We start from the raw sequence: 17,195 nt of genomic DNA, 5'->3' as shown, positions 1-17,195 counted from the left end.
ACAGAAGTGTCATTATACAAGGATATGAATCCTTTAGCACGTGTAAGTTTACACGTCTGCTTTGGTAAGATTTTCTCTAACTAATTGTTTGGAAAGAGTAGGTTTTATTAAGAGTTAGATGACCTGATTTTTTTTCCCAAGGTCTAGAGCACCCATAACTCCTGTCAAGGTCAAAACTCCAAAAAATTTGGACATAAATGTTTTGGATTGTTCACTGGAAATGTGCTGCTGGTTAATGGTCAGAACAGAAATAACTGACAAGCATGGGCAGAGCTAGGGTTTTGAAAGTGGGGGTGAAGATGGTGTGACTCATCACTACATACACTCTAACTGTCACACCTCCATCTATGGGGGACCCCAAGTTTCTCCCCATAGTGCTGCCACTCATCCCAGAGAACAGATTCTGGTTGCTCTGAGGTGCTGTGATAGGACTCTGGTTGCTCTGAGGTGCTGTGATAGGAAACGATTGAGAGTTTCCTATCACAGCACCTCAGTTCTTCTGCCCTTACAGTGAACTCTGCATTTGCAGTGATCTCTCATAGCCCCAAGTCACCTCTACTTTTGGGTTATGGAAGAAATTATATATTCCCCTCTCTGCAGAGTCAGCCTGTAGTATCACTGACCCAGAAATCACTCTTTCTACCAGCAATCAGCAAGGAGACAAACAGCAAAATATATATTACATGGGATGAAAAAATTATGTACCCAAAACAGACCATTGGTTTGGAGACAGAAAAGTAAAATAAGTACAGATTCTTACCCTCTTATCTGGCTACTCCTAGCCTTTCAGGAGAGTCCTTGCCAGAGTTTTTAGAAATAAGTCTTCCTACTGATTCTACCAGTCTTGGTAACTGGGGTTCCCCCACAAAAACTTGAGATTCAAAAATAAATATTCTAACATAACTGCACCCTAAAAAGTGTCCCAGGCTAGCCCCTTAATTAGCATTATTCTCATCACCCATGAGTCACCAGAACCATCTCAAAGTTCCTAGGCACCCTAAGACATCTGTAGCTCGTTCAGCTCAAGGGCCATTACTCCCAGATGCCTTTTGTGTTGTAGAGTCTGCCCCCATCATAGGCAGACAGTGTGCAGAGGTGCCAATCCTACCAGTGGCCCCTCCTGTCTGCTGTTGTTAGTGGCAACTGGCCTGGCCCTAGAGCACAAGGGCAAAAAATAATTTTCAGTTCTGCCTGCCCACTTCCTAAGTTCCCTGGCTAAACCATATTCCAAACCATAAAAAATATACATGGCCAGCATAATATAATCCATACAATAGCATTAGTACAGCATAACATGGGTTTTCCAATAAGACCACACATGCCGTATCAGTACAGTAATGCTAGAAAACAATGAGATGCTGTGAACCCCGAAATATAACAGGGTTCCTGACAATAATACACTTTCCTCCTGGTAAAGAAAAACTAGAAGGTTTAGTAATAGGGGCCCACGGTTATATTATGCAGTTTAAAATTGAAGCAAAAACAAATTGAACTTTATTGGAATGTGCATTGGTTTGCTATACTATATATTAAGTATAAAAACACAATAAACTAGGAAAATAATAATCAAGTCATAAAAATTAAATGTATACATTATATTCAGATTCATAAAATAAAATCTAGCCACCTTGAGCATCTTGACAGTGCATCCAATGTTTCACTTAAGTTATTTCCACAGCACAGCCAGTCCATTAAGATACTTTTCACCCATTGTTAAACCAAGCCAAGATTTAGGGATCTGGCAAGGATTTTTTTGCGATCTCATTGATTGGACCAGCTGTAAAGTTGGGAGAGCTGTTGGACAAGAGCATATATTCAATTCGGATTCAGCCTGAATCGAGGACAGTGATTCGATTTGTTGATTCAGTTCACTGTCCCCAATTCGATTTGGCCAAATCTGAATCTGAAGATTCGATGCCGATTTGAAGAATCAGTGATTCGGCTATAGACACAGCTTTAAATGCTTTTTCTACATACCTGGAGGTACTAGGTGTGGCTGCAATGCTGGGGCAGATGGAGCATCCCACAGGAGCGCGGGGTGGGGCCCCCTGCATGCTCGCCAGCAAGCCCAGAAGTGGATTGGAAATACTTCCTGTCCACTTCCAGGTCTGCTTGGGAGCATGTGAGGGGATCCCCCGCATCCCCCTGGCTTGGCAATCAGCCGCGGAGGGACCCTGGGTGGCCCCCCAGACCCAGGAGGCACCAATCACCAAGCTGGAGGGACGCAGGGGGGCCCCCTTGTGCACTCCCCAGCAAACCTGAAAGTGGACCAGACATGCCTCTGGTCCACTTCCAGGTCTGCTGTAGAGCACACTGGGGACCGCCCCCCCGACTCCTGTGGGACGCTCTATCTGCCCCATTATCTCAGCATTCACGAGCCATGTAGGAAAAACATTTAAAGCTGTGTCTGTGTCCAACTCACAGAATCCTTCCAAATCTCTGAATCGATTCGGAGGGTTCTGATCCAATACGATTAGGAGAGATTAAAGGGTCTTCTGATTCAGTGGCCGAATCTCCACCGAATTAAATCAGGGACCAAAGCTTCGCACAGCCCTACCAACTATGCAGCTGGTCCAAAAAAAGGTATCACAAAAAATCCTTGCCTCAAGAACAGTAAATAACAACATGACTAAGATCTATAAGGTGTGGGACTGCAACAAGCATTGCAGGAATATAGTGAAGAAAGCTGAAGAGATGCAACGTCCTGGGACAACTTAAAGTACTGCCTTTAAAGGCAAGCCAGTACTTGCACTGCTGCTGTCCTGTGCCCAGATGCAGGGGGTTGGAGGGTGGAGCCCAGCTGACCATGAACGTGGAAGAGCAGTCTCAGGACTCTGTGCTGCTCCACCCTGCTGGCTTCAGAGTGGGTAGTTTGCTCCCTCATTGCAGCAGCAGCACTGGCCATGTGCAAGGGAGCAGGGAAGAGAGGGTGGGACTTTTTCCAAGAGCAGCATGTACCCTGAACATTAGGAGCCCTGCTGGGGTTCCCGCAGCTTACCCTTTCCCCTTTAAATCTCTGCAGCTGCCTTCCCAACTCCCCTTTTACCGGCCCAGTCCATTGTCCGGGGCACATCAGGCTCTCTTGGCATAACTGCCGAGTGGTTCTCAGGAGTCAAAGTGGGGGTGCATCTGCGCATTGCAACCCCTCCCCCTAGGGATCCTCCCCTGCTGATAAGGAATATGCTTTTCTGACCACATGTAACATATGCTTCTCTTTCATGAGGAATGTTTGTTTTTTGGTTTGGGATAGAGGCGGACATGTTATGTCATGTACTATTATGGTTTCCTTGAACAATGTTACAAAGAGCAGTTTGTAAAATCAAGGTCAGACAGTAACAGGATTACACTATTGAAGCCTACAAGGGATAATTGCTTGGTTTTGAGAGCCTGTAGTACCCAGAGGCCAAGGGAAGAAATTGTGGCTTGCTAGTTCTCAGTGGTTAGTGCTTTGATTAGTTCAGGTTTGGAAAGAATACAGGCAGAACTGAGTCCGCAAAGCGCATCCATTGAGTGGCTACTGTAATTTAACAGTTGTAGACATAAGGGAATAATATATTTTCTGTGAGGTGTTTGTGAATGATGCGGGGAGAGTATAACTTTTGGTTCAGGTCAAAGACGGGAAATTTAAGACCCAGGCTGTATTCCGTGGCTCTGGCACAGATTGTATCCAACTTCCAAGTCACTTAAGCCCCCTATACCTGGTTTCCCCCAGGCAGGGGGTCGGAATCAATGATCTGTTGAGGTCCCTTCTGACCCAAGCATCTATGGATCTAAGTTGGGCTGCTCCTAGGTTTCCTCCCTACTGGCCACGTCTACATGAGCGGTGGACTGCACTGTTGTTACTGCACAGTCATTTAGTACTTGCTTAACCAAGTAGTAAATGACTGTGCTGTAACCACCATTACTGCGCAGTACCATCCCCGCATGGTTATTTTAGATGCTACTATGCAGTAGCAATGAGCTACTGCACACTAGTTTGTTACTACTACGAAATAGCATCGCCATCATAGTTTGTGCCCAGAGACACTACATCACCATAGCAATGAGCTACGGCACAATAGGTCATTGCTACTGCACCATAGCATCTCATGTAGATGAACCCACTGAGTACTCAGCTGACACTCCACTTTCTTTTTCTAGAAACCATTCTTTCTATTTGGACAAACCAGTGAATTAGCTGTGAGCCTCAGAGAGTCTGTAAAAGGTGCTGAATAGTGTATATTCACCCAGCAAGACTAACATCTGCCAACAGGAAATGTTTTTGGTGCTAGCCTGTTAGCCACCATACTTCTTGTGATGTTTCTGCTCATTGCATACAGATAATTTGTAGTTGTATAATGAACATGATGATTTGTGGTACAGATGGAGTGTTCCTGGAGAAGGCCATGCAGCTCGCTAAACGTCATGCCAATGCTCTTTTTGACTATGCTGTAACTGGAGATGTGAAGATGTTACTAGCTGTTCAGCGCCATCTCACTGCTGTCCAGGATGATAATGGTGACAAGTAAGCAGCTACTGCCTGAGGCTTAAATTGATTTTGTCCCTGAAGGCCCAAGAGCACTGTCAGCTCATTCTACATATCAACTTATGGGGTCAGTCAGGGATCATAACTGTACAAGCTTTCAGCCCAGTACCTTTTTGAGCCTTTAGTTGATGTACATGCTTCAAATTACTTTGCTCTTGGGGGCAGTGGTTCCCCATTCTCTTGAAAGAGCTGTTTTACAAAGCAGAACTCACAGTCTAGGAGAAGTATTATAACAGTTTTGTTCAGGAGTGGTAAATGTATTAATGTATTTTGCCTTTGAGATAAAAAGTAAGTGTCTGTCACAAATGCATTAATGGTCTTCAAGAAGGGCCATTATACTGGATAAGTATGGTTCTCTTGAGAGGATAAAGGCCTTTGTGTCCTTCCATCTCATACTGTGATTCTTAGATTTACTGTAACAACTACTAGCTTTATCAGCTTGTTTAAGGAATTAGTGAACTGTTGGATCTTTCATGAAATGCACGTGTGGCAAATCTTGACAGAGTTAAGTACAGATGCAATGTAAATTTTTAGCAACTGGAAAGACAAATGGAGAATAAAAGGCAAATGAGAAATAGCATGCTTTAAGCTCAGATTTGAAAATAGTCAATGTGGTAGAATGGTAGGAGATAAGTTCCAGATGGCAAGAACTACAAACAAGACAAGTGCTTATGTAACAACAGTGAGACTAAGAGAAGGGACCGAGGCGGCCAGTGCTAGAAAAATGAAGGAAGCAGCCCAGAATTGCTGACTCCCAGCATTCAAATTTAGTGTCAGACCCCCTGAAATCCTAAAATTGAATTAGTAAGAGAAAGACCAAAGAAACCCTTATGAAATGTGGTAGGCAGTCTAGTTATAGATGATGCAGGGAAGACTGAAACATTTAATGCCCTTTTTTTTTTTTACTTCATTCACAAATAGAGACAGCACCTAGAGGGTGAGTACTTTTGGTAGCAAAGGTAGTGAAGGACACAAACAGCCTAGAGAAATAGAAGAATGGGGTAAGGATTACTTAGAAGCTAAATGCTTTCAAGCAGGCAGGACTAGATGTGATGCACCCTATGGTACTAAAAAAATTGAATGAGGTTATTTTGTGGTTTGCTAGTTCTGAGTGGTTAATGCCTTGATTAGTTCAAATTTGGATAGAATACAGGCAGAACTGAGTCTATGAAGTGCATCCATTGAGTGGCTACTGTAATTTAGCAGTTCTAGACATAAGGGAATAGTATATTTTCTGTGAGGTGTTTGTGAAAGATGGGGAGAGATTATAATTTATGGTTATAATCTGAAGACACTGATAATTTTTGGACATTAAGTGAGGTCCTGGATGATTGGAAAAGAGCAAAATGTAATTGCCCATCTTTAAGAAAAGGAAGGAGGAAGATTCGGGGAATTACAGACCAGTCAAGTCTGACCTTGATACCTGGGAAGATCATGGAACAGGTCCTCAAGGAATCTATTGTGAAGCATCTAGAGGAGAACATGGTAATCAGGAATAGTCAACATGGATTGACAAAGAGCAACTTCTGCTGACCAACCTGATTTCCTTCTAGGATAAGATGACAGACTCTATGGATAGGGGGAGAGCAGATTCTTCTGCTTTAGCAAGGCTTTTGGCAGTGTTTCTTGTGACACTCATTAACAAGCTAAGGAACTACAGACTAGATAAAAGTACTGTAAGGTGGCTTTAGATGATAGTATTGAGCGCACACTTGGCAAATTTGTGGATGATGCTGAGTTAGGTGGAGTTGTGGACACTCTGGAGGGTAGGGCTAGGATCCAAAATAACCTGAAGAGACTGGAGAAGTAGTCCACAGTCAATCAAAAGAGATTCAACAAGGATGAGTGCAAAGTCCTGCACTTGGGATGGAATAATGGCATGCACAAATACAGCCTAGGGAATGATTGGCTAGGCTGCATTACTGTAGAGAAGGACCTCTGGGTTCTAGTGGGCTATAAGCTGAATATAAGCCAACAATGTACTCTTATTGCAAAAAAAAAAAATAAAAAATGCCAATAGCATTCTGGGTTGTATTAACAGGAGTGTCACTTGTAAAACAAGGGAAGTGATTCTCCAGCTGGTGAGGCCTCACCTGGGGTACCGTGTCAAGTTTGGAGCCCCATGTTTCAAGAAGGATGTGGACGGTTTGGAAAGAGTCCAGCACAGAGCAACAATAAATTATTATGGGCCTTCAAAGTATGACTTAAGAACAAGGAAAGGCTAGAAGAATTAGAGTTTTTCAGTCTGGAAAAGAGAAGACTGAGGGGCTTGGAGGCGGGTTGATAACAATGTTCAGATACTTGAAGGGTGATTACAGAGAGGACAGAGATAGCCACAGAGAAAAGCCTATAGGGGACAGGACTAGGAGCAGTGGCCTCAAATTTCAGCAGAGGAAATTCAGATTGGAGGTTAGGAGGAACTTTCTGACTATGAAGGTCAGGTCTGTTACCTGTAGTGTTGATACAGGCTACTTAGAGAAAACGTGAAATCTCCATCCTTAGAAGTTGTCCAGAGCAGGTTAGCACTTGGCTAGGATGGCTTAGTCAGGGATAGTCCTGCCTTCAACAGGGGGTTGGAATAAATGATCTTGTGAAGTTCCTTCCAGCTCTGCTTTCCTATGAACCAGGAGGCTGAGACTTTTTAAAATGAAAGTTGAGATTCTAACATATATTCACATGGCTCCAGGAGCTGGGGCTTTATGTAACACTTTTTTAACTGAATACTGAAATGTATGGATAACCCAGTTAAGTATCTTAGCATGGGGGCAGTAAGCTATCCCTTCTTTGCTGTCTGTCTTTTCATAGTTATAATCTGCATGCTGGTGCTGAAGGCTCCAGGGCTGAGGGAGAACACAACAAATCCAGTTGCTTTAGTCTGAGAAAAAGATACGGTCTTGTCATGTGTGGTTGCTTACACAGCCGAAGCAGGTTTTTCCCTTTGGCATTACATCTCTATCTAACTGAATCCTCTGCTCCTTAGTCACCTTTATGAAAAGGAAGTAAAGAAAAACCCCCACAAAGTCGGGGAAATCCCCAAGGGAAACTCTGCATTTATTACAGTGTCTTGTGGAAATTTTGAATACAGGTTCTGAAAGTGTGAACGTTTTCATTCACGTTCCTCATGCTTCTAAAAAATTCCAGGTATTTTAACACTTTTTAGATTGGTTCCTCTTATCCAAAGCTTGGAGTTAGATTTAGAGTAGGAGCTACTCTCATGCCAGCCTATTCCCCTCCTATTGGTTCTCTACTAATTTTAAATGAAAATGGACTGAATTTTACTGAAAAGTTCAGAGAGGGCTGGGAAGATGACCTTTATTGTACAACATTTTTCTCTTTATTGCTGTTGCATGTTGTGCATTTGGAGCCCAGCCGTCATGACAATTCGGAGGGAAAACACCTCTCGTGTCAGCATGCACTGAATAAATCCCTTACCAAATGTTGTAAGTGATTTATTTATCTGTTTCAGTGTACTTCATTTAGCAATTATCCACCTTCACGCTGAGCTGGTGCGAAACCTCTTAGAAGTGATGCGGGATTTGAATTTTGATGACATCATCAATATGAGAAATGATCTTTATCAGGTATGCTGTTATGCTAGTCTGGTTGATGTTGATGATTTAGCTGGTAAGTGTAATTTTGTGGCATGAACTGTACATTTTTAGGTGATTTTTGGTTCTTGGGGATCTGATTTTCCTCACACTATGAAGGCTTACAGAGGAAATCTAATATATTTTGTGAAAAAGGTCCATCAGAATATTTGTTTACCCACTGGAAGATAGATTGCAGCATACAGTCTTTCCTTAGAAACCACTAAAACCAGCTGACACCCTTATCACTTAAATGAAAAAACGCAGTTTATGTCACTTGGGTAGACAAGACGTGTATAAAGGCACCGTTCTTCCACACTTCCTCAGTTTTGAGAAGAACACAAAGTTGTGTTTACCATAGCCTCATATTTTAAGGACTGTGGTCAATGTTGGCTCTTAAACTCAGGGCTGTGGAGGATTCTTGGGAAGCAATTGGAGTGTAGTTCAGCAGCAGATGGGAAGGGACAGAAGTAAAGTAAGCTCCAAAAATTGCATGTTCCCTGCATGGCATGGAATAAGGCCCATGGGTAGAAGGGCATGAACAAGCAGGGGGATTGGTTAGATGGTAATTGGGAACAGCCAAAGAAATCCATTTCCTCAAACCTCAATGCTCTACAGATCCCTAAGGTCCAGCACAGCTGTTCAGCATGGACACGCGAGAGTGTCTTTGCCCCTTTCTTGCCAAGTCCTTGCTCATCCAGTCACCTCAGTAGGAGCTTGAGGAACATGGGGAAAGCAGGATCAGGCCCTTACTCTACATGCTGACATTAGGCTGCAAAACTTTTATTTTCTCTATAAGTAGTATTAACAATTCAATAGAAGAAAAAGGCATACTAGTGTGCATCTAACACTTCAGTAGCATAGAACCTTTTTCTGGGAAAAGAAAAAAACACATTTGAAACTCAGGAAGTAATCTTATTAAGAGAGTTCTGTTGAAACAACATGTCCGTTGCTCACCTTCCTGTGGTCATTTCCTTTTGCCTTTTCCAGACCCCCTTGCACTTGGCAGTTATCACAAAACAGGCGGATGTGGTGGAAGATCTGCTGAAGGCTGGGGCTGATGTCAGTTCTCTGGATCGACATGGGAACTCTGTCTTGCATTTAGCGGCCCAGGAGGGAGATGACAACATTTTGGGCATACTCCTTAAGCACAAGAAAACCTCTCTGATGATCAACCTTTCAGATGGAGAAGGTACAGAAAGACCAGGGCCGCTTTCCATATTATCCATTGGATGAACATATTGGTCATTTACAATATATGTTAAAAAGATTAATACAAAATTTGTACTTCTGCCTTTTATAGTGATCTCCAGTATTCAGTCTGTCCCCACTTGCTTTCACATGCATGCACAAGAGAGAAAATAATAAATATCTAGATTCATAATTTGTATGCCACTTGTGTAATGGTGACGTCTGCATGATAAATTGCAGTTCCATTTTAATTGCATTTAACTTGTATTTCTTAATTTAGTTTGGCCATTTCACTACTACTACTACTTCTGTGTACTGTCAGCCATTATTGCAAAAAATCCCATTAAGGATATGTTTCTTTTTTTTCCCTTGAAGGAAATTCCCTTTGCTCCCCAAGCAGCTAGTGGCTTGAGGAACAGATGGCCAATAATCATTCCTGTACCAGAGACCAATTTAATGTTGTTATGTTGTGACCAACTGGAACTAGAAATTTGAGCCTTTGAATGCCCGGAAAGCCAAGATTCCCCAATTCTTCAATGTTGCAATTTATTTGTATCTAACATTTCTCTCTTGGTAGATGTGAAGTATCAAAGCTAAAAATGTTGTGAATTAAAACAGCTATTTTAGGTCAGTTTTAGAGGCATCTAAAATATAAAAGGATTTTTTTTCCTCTTATCACCATGAGTTCAGCTGCACCTGTCTCAAATAAGGCAGCATCACTTTATAGGGGGAAAGATATTGAAGTGTACCAATTAATCTGGAAGAATGCAGCACTTGGCCTGTACATTAATATAGTGTGGTACCATAATCTAGTTACCATTTGTTAGGATGACCTATATAGGCCATTCATGACTTTGAAATCACACCCTTAAAGCACCTGTTCCAAATTTATGGACTTTTAAATCTTTTAAGACCATACCCCACTGTAGTTTACACAGACAACTGTACAGAAAAACACAAAAATACCTCATCAGATAGCTATAGTAAATTCAGTAATTTTCTGCAGTTCTGCAAATGTAGCTTTTATAAACTTTTTATCACATCATTTCCACATTTGTCAGTTTTCATATCTTGTTCTGTAGGTCTCAGTGCAAGTCACATGGCAGTGCTAGCAAATAGCATGTCTTGCCTCAGGCTGCTGATTGCTGCTGGAGCTGACATCAACGCTCAGGAACAAAAATCTGGACGAACTGCATTGCATCTGGCTGTTGAACAAGAGAACATCTCTTTGGCAGGCTGCCTTCTGCTTGAGGTAAGTGCCATGAAGATAGCTTTGGGGTGTGGGCTTTTTTTTCTCCCTGGTTCATGTCTTTTTCCAATTTAATAAGGCTTTGAAATTTGTAAGTGCTTAAATGGAGCAAAATTAGAAGGCTATTGACTATTTTTTGTAGTTGCTTTGATTGCTTGCATAAGAGCCAGCACACACATTCTCAATGCTGAACAAATAATGTTAATACAGTATGCTCAGTGCAATCCTGTTTTTATAGCCTATGGCCTTGACACTGCAGGCATATGCTTAACTTTTAATGTGACTGCTTATGTGCAAAGTTAAGAACATCAGTTTTGCAGAATCAGGGCATATGTAGACAAGGTATACACACATGCACATAATACGTGTGTGTGTGTGTGTATGCTTATACATCATTGTAGAAATAAGATGTTTTGGCTTTACACGTGATTATACATGTGGCTTTGGTGTATATTTGGATATATATAATGTGTATGTATATGTACATTATTGTACTCTCATGCTTCCACTGAAAGCAAAAAATAGAACTCTAACTGGATAGTGGTTTGGACCTCAGGATAAGCAGATGGTGGTAGAACAATGGATTCAAAGCATAGGCTTTCATACTGCTCAGCTAACCTATCTAGGTTTTTTTACTGGGCATCTCGTTAACGTAGGAACATACAAACATGATTTAATGTGTACAAAGCTAACATAGATGTTTCCAGTTCCTTTTGTCCTGGGTTTAGGTGCTCTGTGCAGAGGACAGACTGGGCCTCATTTGAATTATTGCAGCATTTATGTAGACATGAGGGACAAACTATTATGAACAGATATGCATATTATTTTTTTCATTTTTTGTCTCTAATTACATTTCAGGGCGACGCATATGTTGACAGCACTACATATGATGGAACCACTCCACTCCATATAGCAGCTGGAAGGGGCTCCACAAAACTGACAGCTCTTCTCAAAGCAGCAGGTATGATGATGCATATCTTTTTTAAGAGGGCAGCTTTTCTTCAGTGAACGTCACTTACTGTTAACTGTGAATTTAGATCCAAAGTTTGGGGCATTCTCTGATGCACGTGATAGGTTAAATTAACGAGCAGCTCTCCTGACCTTTCAGGCACTAGACATCTGAGGTGTCACAGGCATTACAAATTGTTTAGGAAGGAGGAATTACAGTTGACCAAAGGCTCCTTAGCTCCACCTGCTGGGATACATAATGGCAGTACTGGCATTTACAACAGGAAATGTGTTTACAGTCTCGCAGGCAATTAATCTTTTGTGAACTTCTGAGCTCTTATCTTTATTGGCTCTTGTATCTAAAGAAATTTCTCCCAAAATGACTTAATGTTGCATTGGTTTGTTTTTGAAATGCTTTAAAATCATAAAGGGAAATCACTCCAAGCTCATACCTTTTTTTATCCCCTATACCCCTCTCTGGGGGAATCCTGGTGGAGATTAATTGATTTAATTTTCACAGCTGTCAGGATAGAGTATCGGCTTACTGGGGTCACCCCTTTCTCTGTGCCATGCCTCATTTCTCTATTTAGGCCAGTGTTACAGGTGAATAAAAACTCATACCTCCCTCTGCAGTGCATGTTCTTTTGACAATACTCGCTACCTAGCATTTTTTTTGTCTGATTAAAAACAGGGAAGCCCCTGTTTTGTGTGATCCAAGCACAGGATCAGATGCCAGGAACTTCCAAACTTCAGTTCTTTTATGCATGTGACTTACTTCCTTCGGGGTCTTAGGTTAAATATTTTGCCTTTCTGCTGCTAATTTTCTTTCAGTATAATGCTGCACACCTATATCGAGCTCTTGCAAGGCTCACCTTTTTAGTTGGCATTTGCTTAACAAGGTGAAAAATGCTGCTATGTGGGATGAGTATATGATTTATCTTGTTTTATATCCTTTCATCAATAGTGTAAGAAATAGTACATTTGATATCCAAATCTTAGAACATGCATTTTAAGCTCTGTTGAAAAACTGAAGTTCTAAGCCTTCTAATTCATTCATTTTCTTCATAAAGTAAATAAAAGTTGAGCCACCTGGTGGTTTGAAGAAGCATCTTCCCTTCTAGATATTTACCTGAACTTATAACTTTATCCCCAGCAGGATCCCAACTAATATACCAGTATAGAAATGTTGAAAATTTAACTAAACAATTTGTCTTCAACTGAAGCCATACTAATGTCTTTACACACAGACCATGGTGAGAATTTTCTATTCAGATGGATCGTTCCATCTTTTGAAAGATACTTTTAACAACTGCTCTGTGACTTTCCAGGTGCAGATCCTCATGTTGAGAACTTCGAGCCATTGTTTGATCCAGAGGATGTGAAAGGCAATGATGATGAAGATGAAGGAATTGTACCTGGAACGACACCTTTGGACATGGCCACCAGCTGGGAGGCAAGTGATCTGGTCCACTTGTCAATTATTTGAACAAATGCAGGGATTCCTTGTTTTTAGTTTAATGTGAAGACTAAAGTATGTGATAAGACATATGGCACTCACCATCAGTGGTGACTTTAATTGAAAAACTTGAAACTTGTTCATTATGAAAATCCAAGGTACTGTGCCTAGCTTGTTTGGTGTTCAATACAAATCTTAGTTCTTGCAGCAGCTCCTTTTGCAACTGGGATCCACAAACTACAGTTTTATTTATTTTTAAGAGCACAGTCTTCACAGGGAACCTTAGATTCCCAGTAGCTGCTGAAAGGAGACAGTCTACCATGGTGTCATTGTGGGCTTCACACACAAGTGGTTTACAAATTCATAAAATGGTCACACTGAAGTATTCAAAAGAAAAACCCAGAAGAGTTGATTTTAGTGGCTTGCACATATACCAAACTGTTCCAGATCCTTTTCAGAACATCAATCTGAGGATCTGTCCCTACTTTGTCTGAGGCATCTCAATGGAGATTTTTACCACGGGTTCATGTTCAGGGACTTTTGTAGAGCACGGTGAAAGTGAATTCTGTCATATCGCATACACTGGCTGCATCTGCATGAGATGCTGACTGTGCACTTGTTGCTGTGCAGTCATTTAGTGCTTGTGTATGGCTTGTGTCCATGAGTCCATGAACGGCTTTTTGGTGACACTGACTATGCAATAGCTTGTTCCTACTGTGCAGTAACATCGTGTCATGCTTCATGCCACGTGACACTACTGCGCAGTAGTAATGAGCGTTCATGTAAAGGCTTAAGGCAGAGGCTATGGACTTATATAAAGTTAGGCTCTTTAATCCATGTTTCTGCAACTGAGTGAAGGGGCTGGTTTTGTGGAGACAGTCCACCAGTAAGCACATGTGCTCAGCACTCCTAGGAATTGTGCTACCGTGTTTAAAAATCAAAATATGGATTAAGGGGCCTAACTTTAAGCAATCAAATTGAGAAGCTTCCCTCTCCATCCTGAGAAAAACACTGGCACTTGCCATGTGACCGTGCTTAAAGACAGTTTCTCTTCATTTCATGCTTGGGCCAAGCAAGTCTTCTGCAGCACTTTTAGTCCTGCAAAGCCTGTGACAAGACAAAAAGATTGGGTAGCTGATTGATCATTAAAAACAGAGTGGAGACTACTACTCAGACTTAATATAGAAGAAATAACAGGTCTCTTCCAGATATCAAAACTGATTTTCTTGTTTTCCACTCCACAGGTGTATGACATATTAAATGGCAAACCCTATGAATCAAAGGTGGCTTCTGATGACCTACTAGCACCAGGTTGAGTATATACAAAAGGAAAAGCTCTGACATTGCCCATCTGTTAATTATTTATTGTGCACGGACAGGGTGCTTGGCACTGTATAAAACGCAGGAGAGGCAGTTATTGCCCATCCTAGTTTGTAATGTAACAGAGAAATGCACACATCAGACGTGCTGCCATTGGTAGAACAAACACAATTCTTTATACAGTCGCATAAGATCCTGACTTTAGAGTTAGGAAGCTACACAGTCCTGTGTGGTCATGGCTCTGCTGAAGTGCACACAATACTTTAATACATTTCCCAATCAAAGGATTTACTCACTTTTTAGGCCAGACTTGATTGATCAAGTCTGCAATTGCCACATGTGCGGGCCGACTCCCGATCCCGCCTGGATCGCCATGTGCGAGCTCTCTCCCGATCCCATCTGGGTCGCCATGTGCGAGCCGGGGGCCCGTCTTTGTGTGTACACAGGCTGTGGCCGGTAGCCCGGGTACACGGGGTTGGAAAATACCGCAGTGCGGTATAGCATGCTCAAGCTAGAATCAGTCACGGAGGCGTAATGGTCGATTGAAAAGATTATTTACTTACACCCAAGGTGGTCGCGGTGTAGGCTGGTCAGTTTTCCAGGCTCAGCTCTGCTTGAGTTCTCGGTGGAGGACTCTAATGAACTCGGTTCCTTGACCCCGGAGTGAATCAGGCTCCGCGGGTTCAAGAATTCGTTCCCATGGAGCAGCTGTATCTCCGTGAGTGCTACTTGGTTCCCAGGTCCCCCGGAGCTGTTAAACTCCGTGGGCTTGACAATTGGGTCCTTAGGATAGGGATATGTCTGGGCTGCGATCGGTGACGGGGAGAGGCTAGTTAGTTGCCTCGGAGTCGTTAAGGCTCTGAGGGGACGGTAAATAGGTTCCCCGGAGTTGTTGAAGCTCCGTGGGTTCGACAAATTAAACCTCTGTTGCCCTCTTAAGGAAAAAGCTGGGTTCGTATGGATCAGCAGCGCTTAGAGATCCTCACGCTCCTTTCCCGAACTCCACGTGCTTTCTCTCTCTCTCCGATTTGGGCGGAAACTACCCAAGCCTTTTGTACGACTAGCAAGCCAATAGCTAGCCGCCACGTGTGCTTACATTAAGACTGGCCAATAATGTGGCGCGATACAAATGGCAGTGACTCCTTGCATCGCGCATTGCTATAATGCAAAAGAAATGCACTATGCAAAGAAAGCTACAGAACTGGCGGGAAAAGCTCCTGCACGTGCGTTCTCTGTTGCAGCAGAACACTCCACCGTGCAAAAGAGCTGCAATTTGGCGGGAACATGATTTAGCGATGCCGAAGCGCACACAAACAAAAAAAACCCACAACTTTGGGTTGTGACACCACACTCCAGCATCACGTGTATTAGCATATCCTGTGCTGAAGAAATGACGGCAAGGGCACTTTAACTAAAGCTCATTCAATGAGCTTTAAGTAAAGTGCCCCCGCCACCATTTTTCAGCATGGGACACTGATGCACAAGATGCTCCGGGCACTTTAATTAGAGCAGCTCTTCTAATTAAAGTACCCCGCCCCCTCTTCTCCCACCCTAGAGCATGTGTATAAAATGCCCTCAGAAACTAACTGGTTTTCAGAAAGTTGACTGTCACTTTGGGCTGTAAACAGGATTGTGATTATGTAAACTGAAGATTAGCTTTTACTTGTGATGCACTTAGTTTCTAAGTCTCTTTTACCAGGAGATATGAAAGAGCTGAATGAAGACTCCAAGATGCAGCTGTACAAGTTATTAGACGTACCTGACCCAAACAAAAACTGGTCTACCCTGGCACAAAAGCTGGGTCTTGGAATACTCAATAATGCTTTCAGATTGAGTCCCGCACCATCAAAAACTCTGCTAGATAACTATGAGGTAATTCAGTTTTAAGTATATCCTAAAGAGTACATGTGATCCCCAGAGCTCTATGGGGGAATGTTCTCCTCCTCCACGGAGGGCGAGGCTGTTTTGCAACACGTCTTCCATCATGCTGTTTATTTTCTCTCTTCATTTTATCTTAGGTTTCTGGTGGTACAGTAAAGGAGTTAGTCGATGCCTTGAAGCAAATGGGTTACACAGAAGCAATTGAAATCATTCAGAAAGCACGATCCGTCCCACTAACTGAGTGCAGCCAGGAGAATTTTACCTCCAAGGCTCCACCACTATCACCATTTGTTCCATCCACTAAACAACAGACAGGTAAAAATAGATAGCAGTAGATTTCGTAGACATTAGGGCTGGAAGGGACCTTGCGAGATCATCGGGTCCAGCCCCCTGCCCAAAGGGCAGGAAGTCAGCAAGGGGCAAATGATCCCAGCAAGATAGGCATCCAAGTGTTTTTTTAAAGTATGCAGAGTAGGTGCTTGCACCACCTCTGAGATTGCATTGAAGTTTTTTTCTTGTGATGCCAGTACAGCTTAATAGTTGTCTGTGTGCAGAACAACCCCAGTCACCTGTCTGTCTGGGAAGATGCTGGAATTTCTCATTTTAAACTTGTCAGGCCTGATGGGGTAGGGATTTAAGCAGTCTGCGTTCATTAACTGCTCACTAAAGATATCAAGATATGCAGCTTTAACATAGTAATAATAGTCACCATTGCCACAATGCTTCTCACTTGCACATCTCAAAGTGCTGTAGAGAAGGTGGATAGTGCGAGTTACCCCACTTTAACAAGAGAGCCACAGAGATGCAAAGTGAATAGTCTGGCTTGTTTTGTGACCTCAGTGGCTGTGCAAAGAACAATAAAACCTAGGTCTTCTGATGCCCTGTTCATCGATCAAGTGCCTCCTTAGCCCGGACACTAAGTATTAGAGGCCACTGGGCATGTCTACATTAGATGCTACTACACAGTCGTTACTGCACATTTATTTAGTACTTGCTAGTACAAGTTGTTTACAATGTATTTAGTACTTGCATAAACAT

The 17,195-nt window shown here is 42.4% G+C and overlaps 1 protein-coding gene across 11 annotated transcripts in view; it reads left to right on the top strand.

The window, feature by feature from the left end:
- The window catches only part of NFKB1 (nuclear factor kappa B subunit 1), an 89,127-nt gene that overhangs the window by 67,909 nt on the left and 4,023 nt on the right, over positions 1-17,195 (top strand). For 9 of the 11 annotated variants that reach the window (XM_025215659.1, XM_025215652.1, XM_025215650.1 and 6 more), the window contains 9 exons: positions 4,363-4,504; positions 7,992-8,106; positions 9,103-9,304; positions 10,365-10,555; positions 11,411-11,513; positions 12,829-12,953; positions 14,201-14,267; positions 15,976-16,148; positions 16,295-16,472. In XM_025215659.1, the coding sequence (XP_025071444.1) occupies positions 4,363-4,504; positions 7,992-8,106; positions 9,103-9,304; positions 10,365-10,555; positions 11,411-11,513; positions 12,829-12,953; positions 14,201-14,267; positions 15,976-16,148; positions 16,295-16,472 (1,296 nt within the window). The remainder of the gene's footprint in view (positions 1-4,362; positions 4,505-7,991; positions 8,107-9,102; positions 9,305-10,364; positions 10,556-11,410; positions 11,514-12,828; positions 12,954-14,200; positions 14,268-15,975; positions 16,149-16,294; positions 16,473-17,195) is intronic. The other 2 variants (XM_025215653.1, XM_025215654.1) reach the window with 2 other exon arrangements.

Source organism: Alligator sinensis, unplaced genomic scaffold (genome assembly GCF_000455745.1).
Source record: "Alligator sinensis unplaced genomic scaffold, ASM45574v1 scaffold1520_1, whole genome shotgun sequence".
NCBI classification, from domain to species: Eukaryota; Metazoa; Chordata; order Crocodylia; family Alligatoridae; genus Alligator; species Alligator sinensis.
This window is presented reverse-complemented; position numbering and strand designations above follow the sequence as displayed.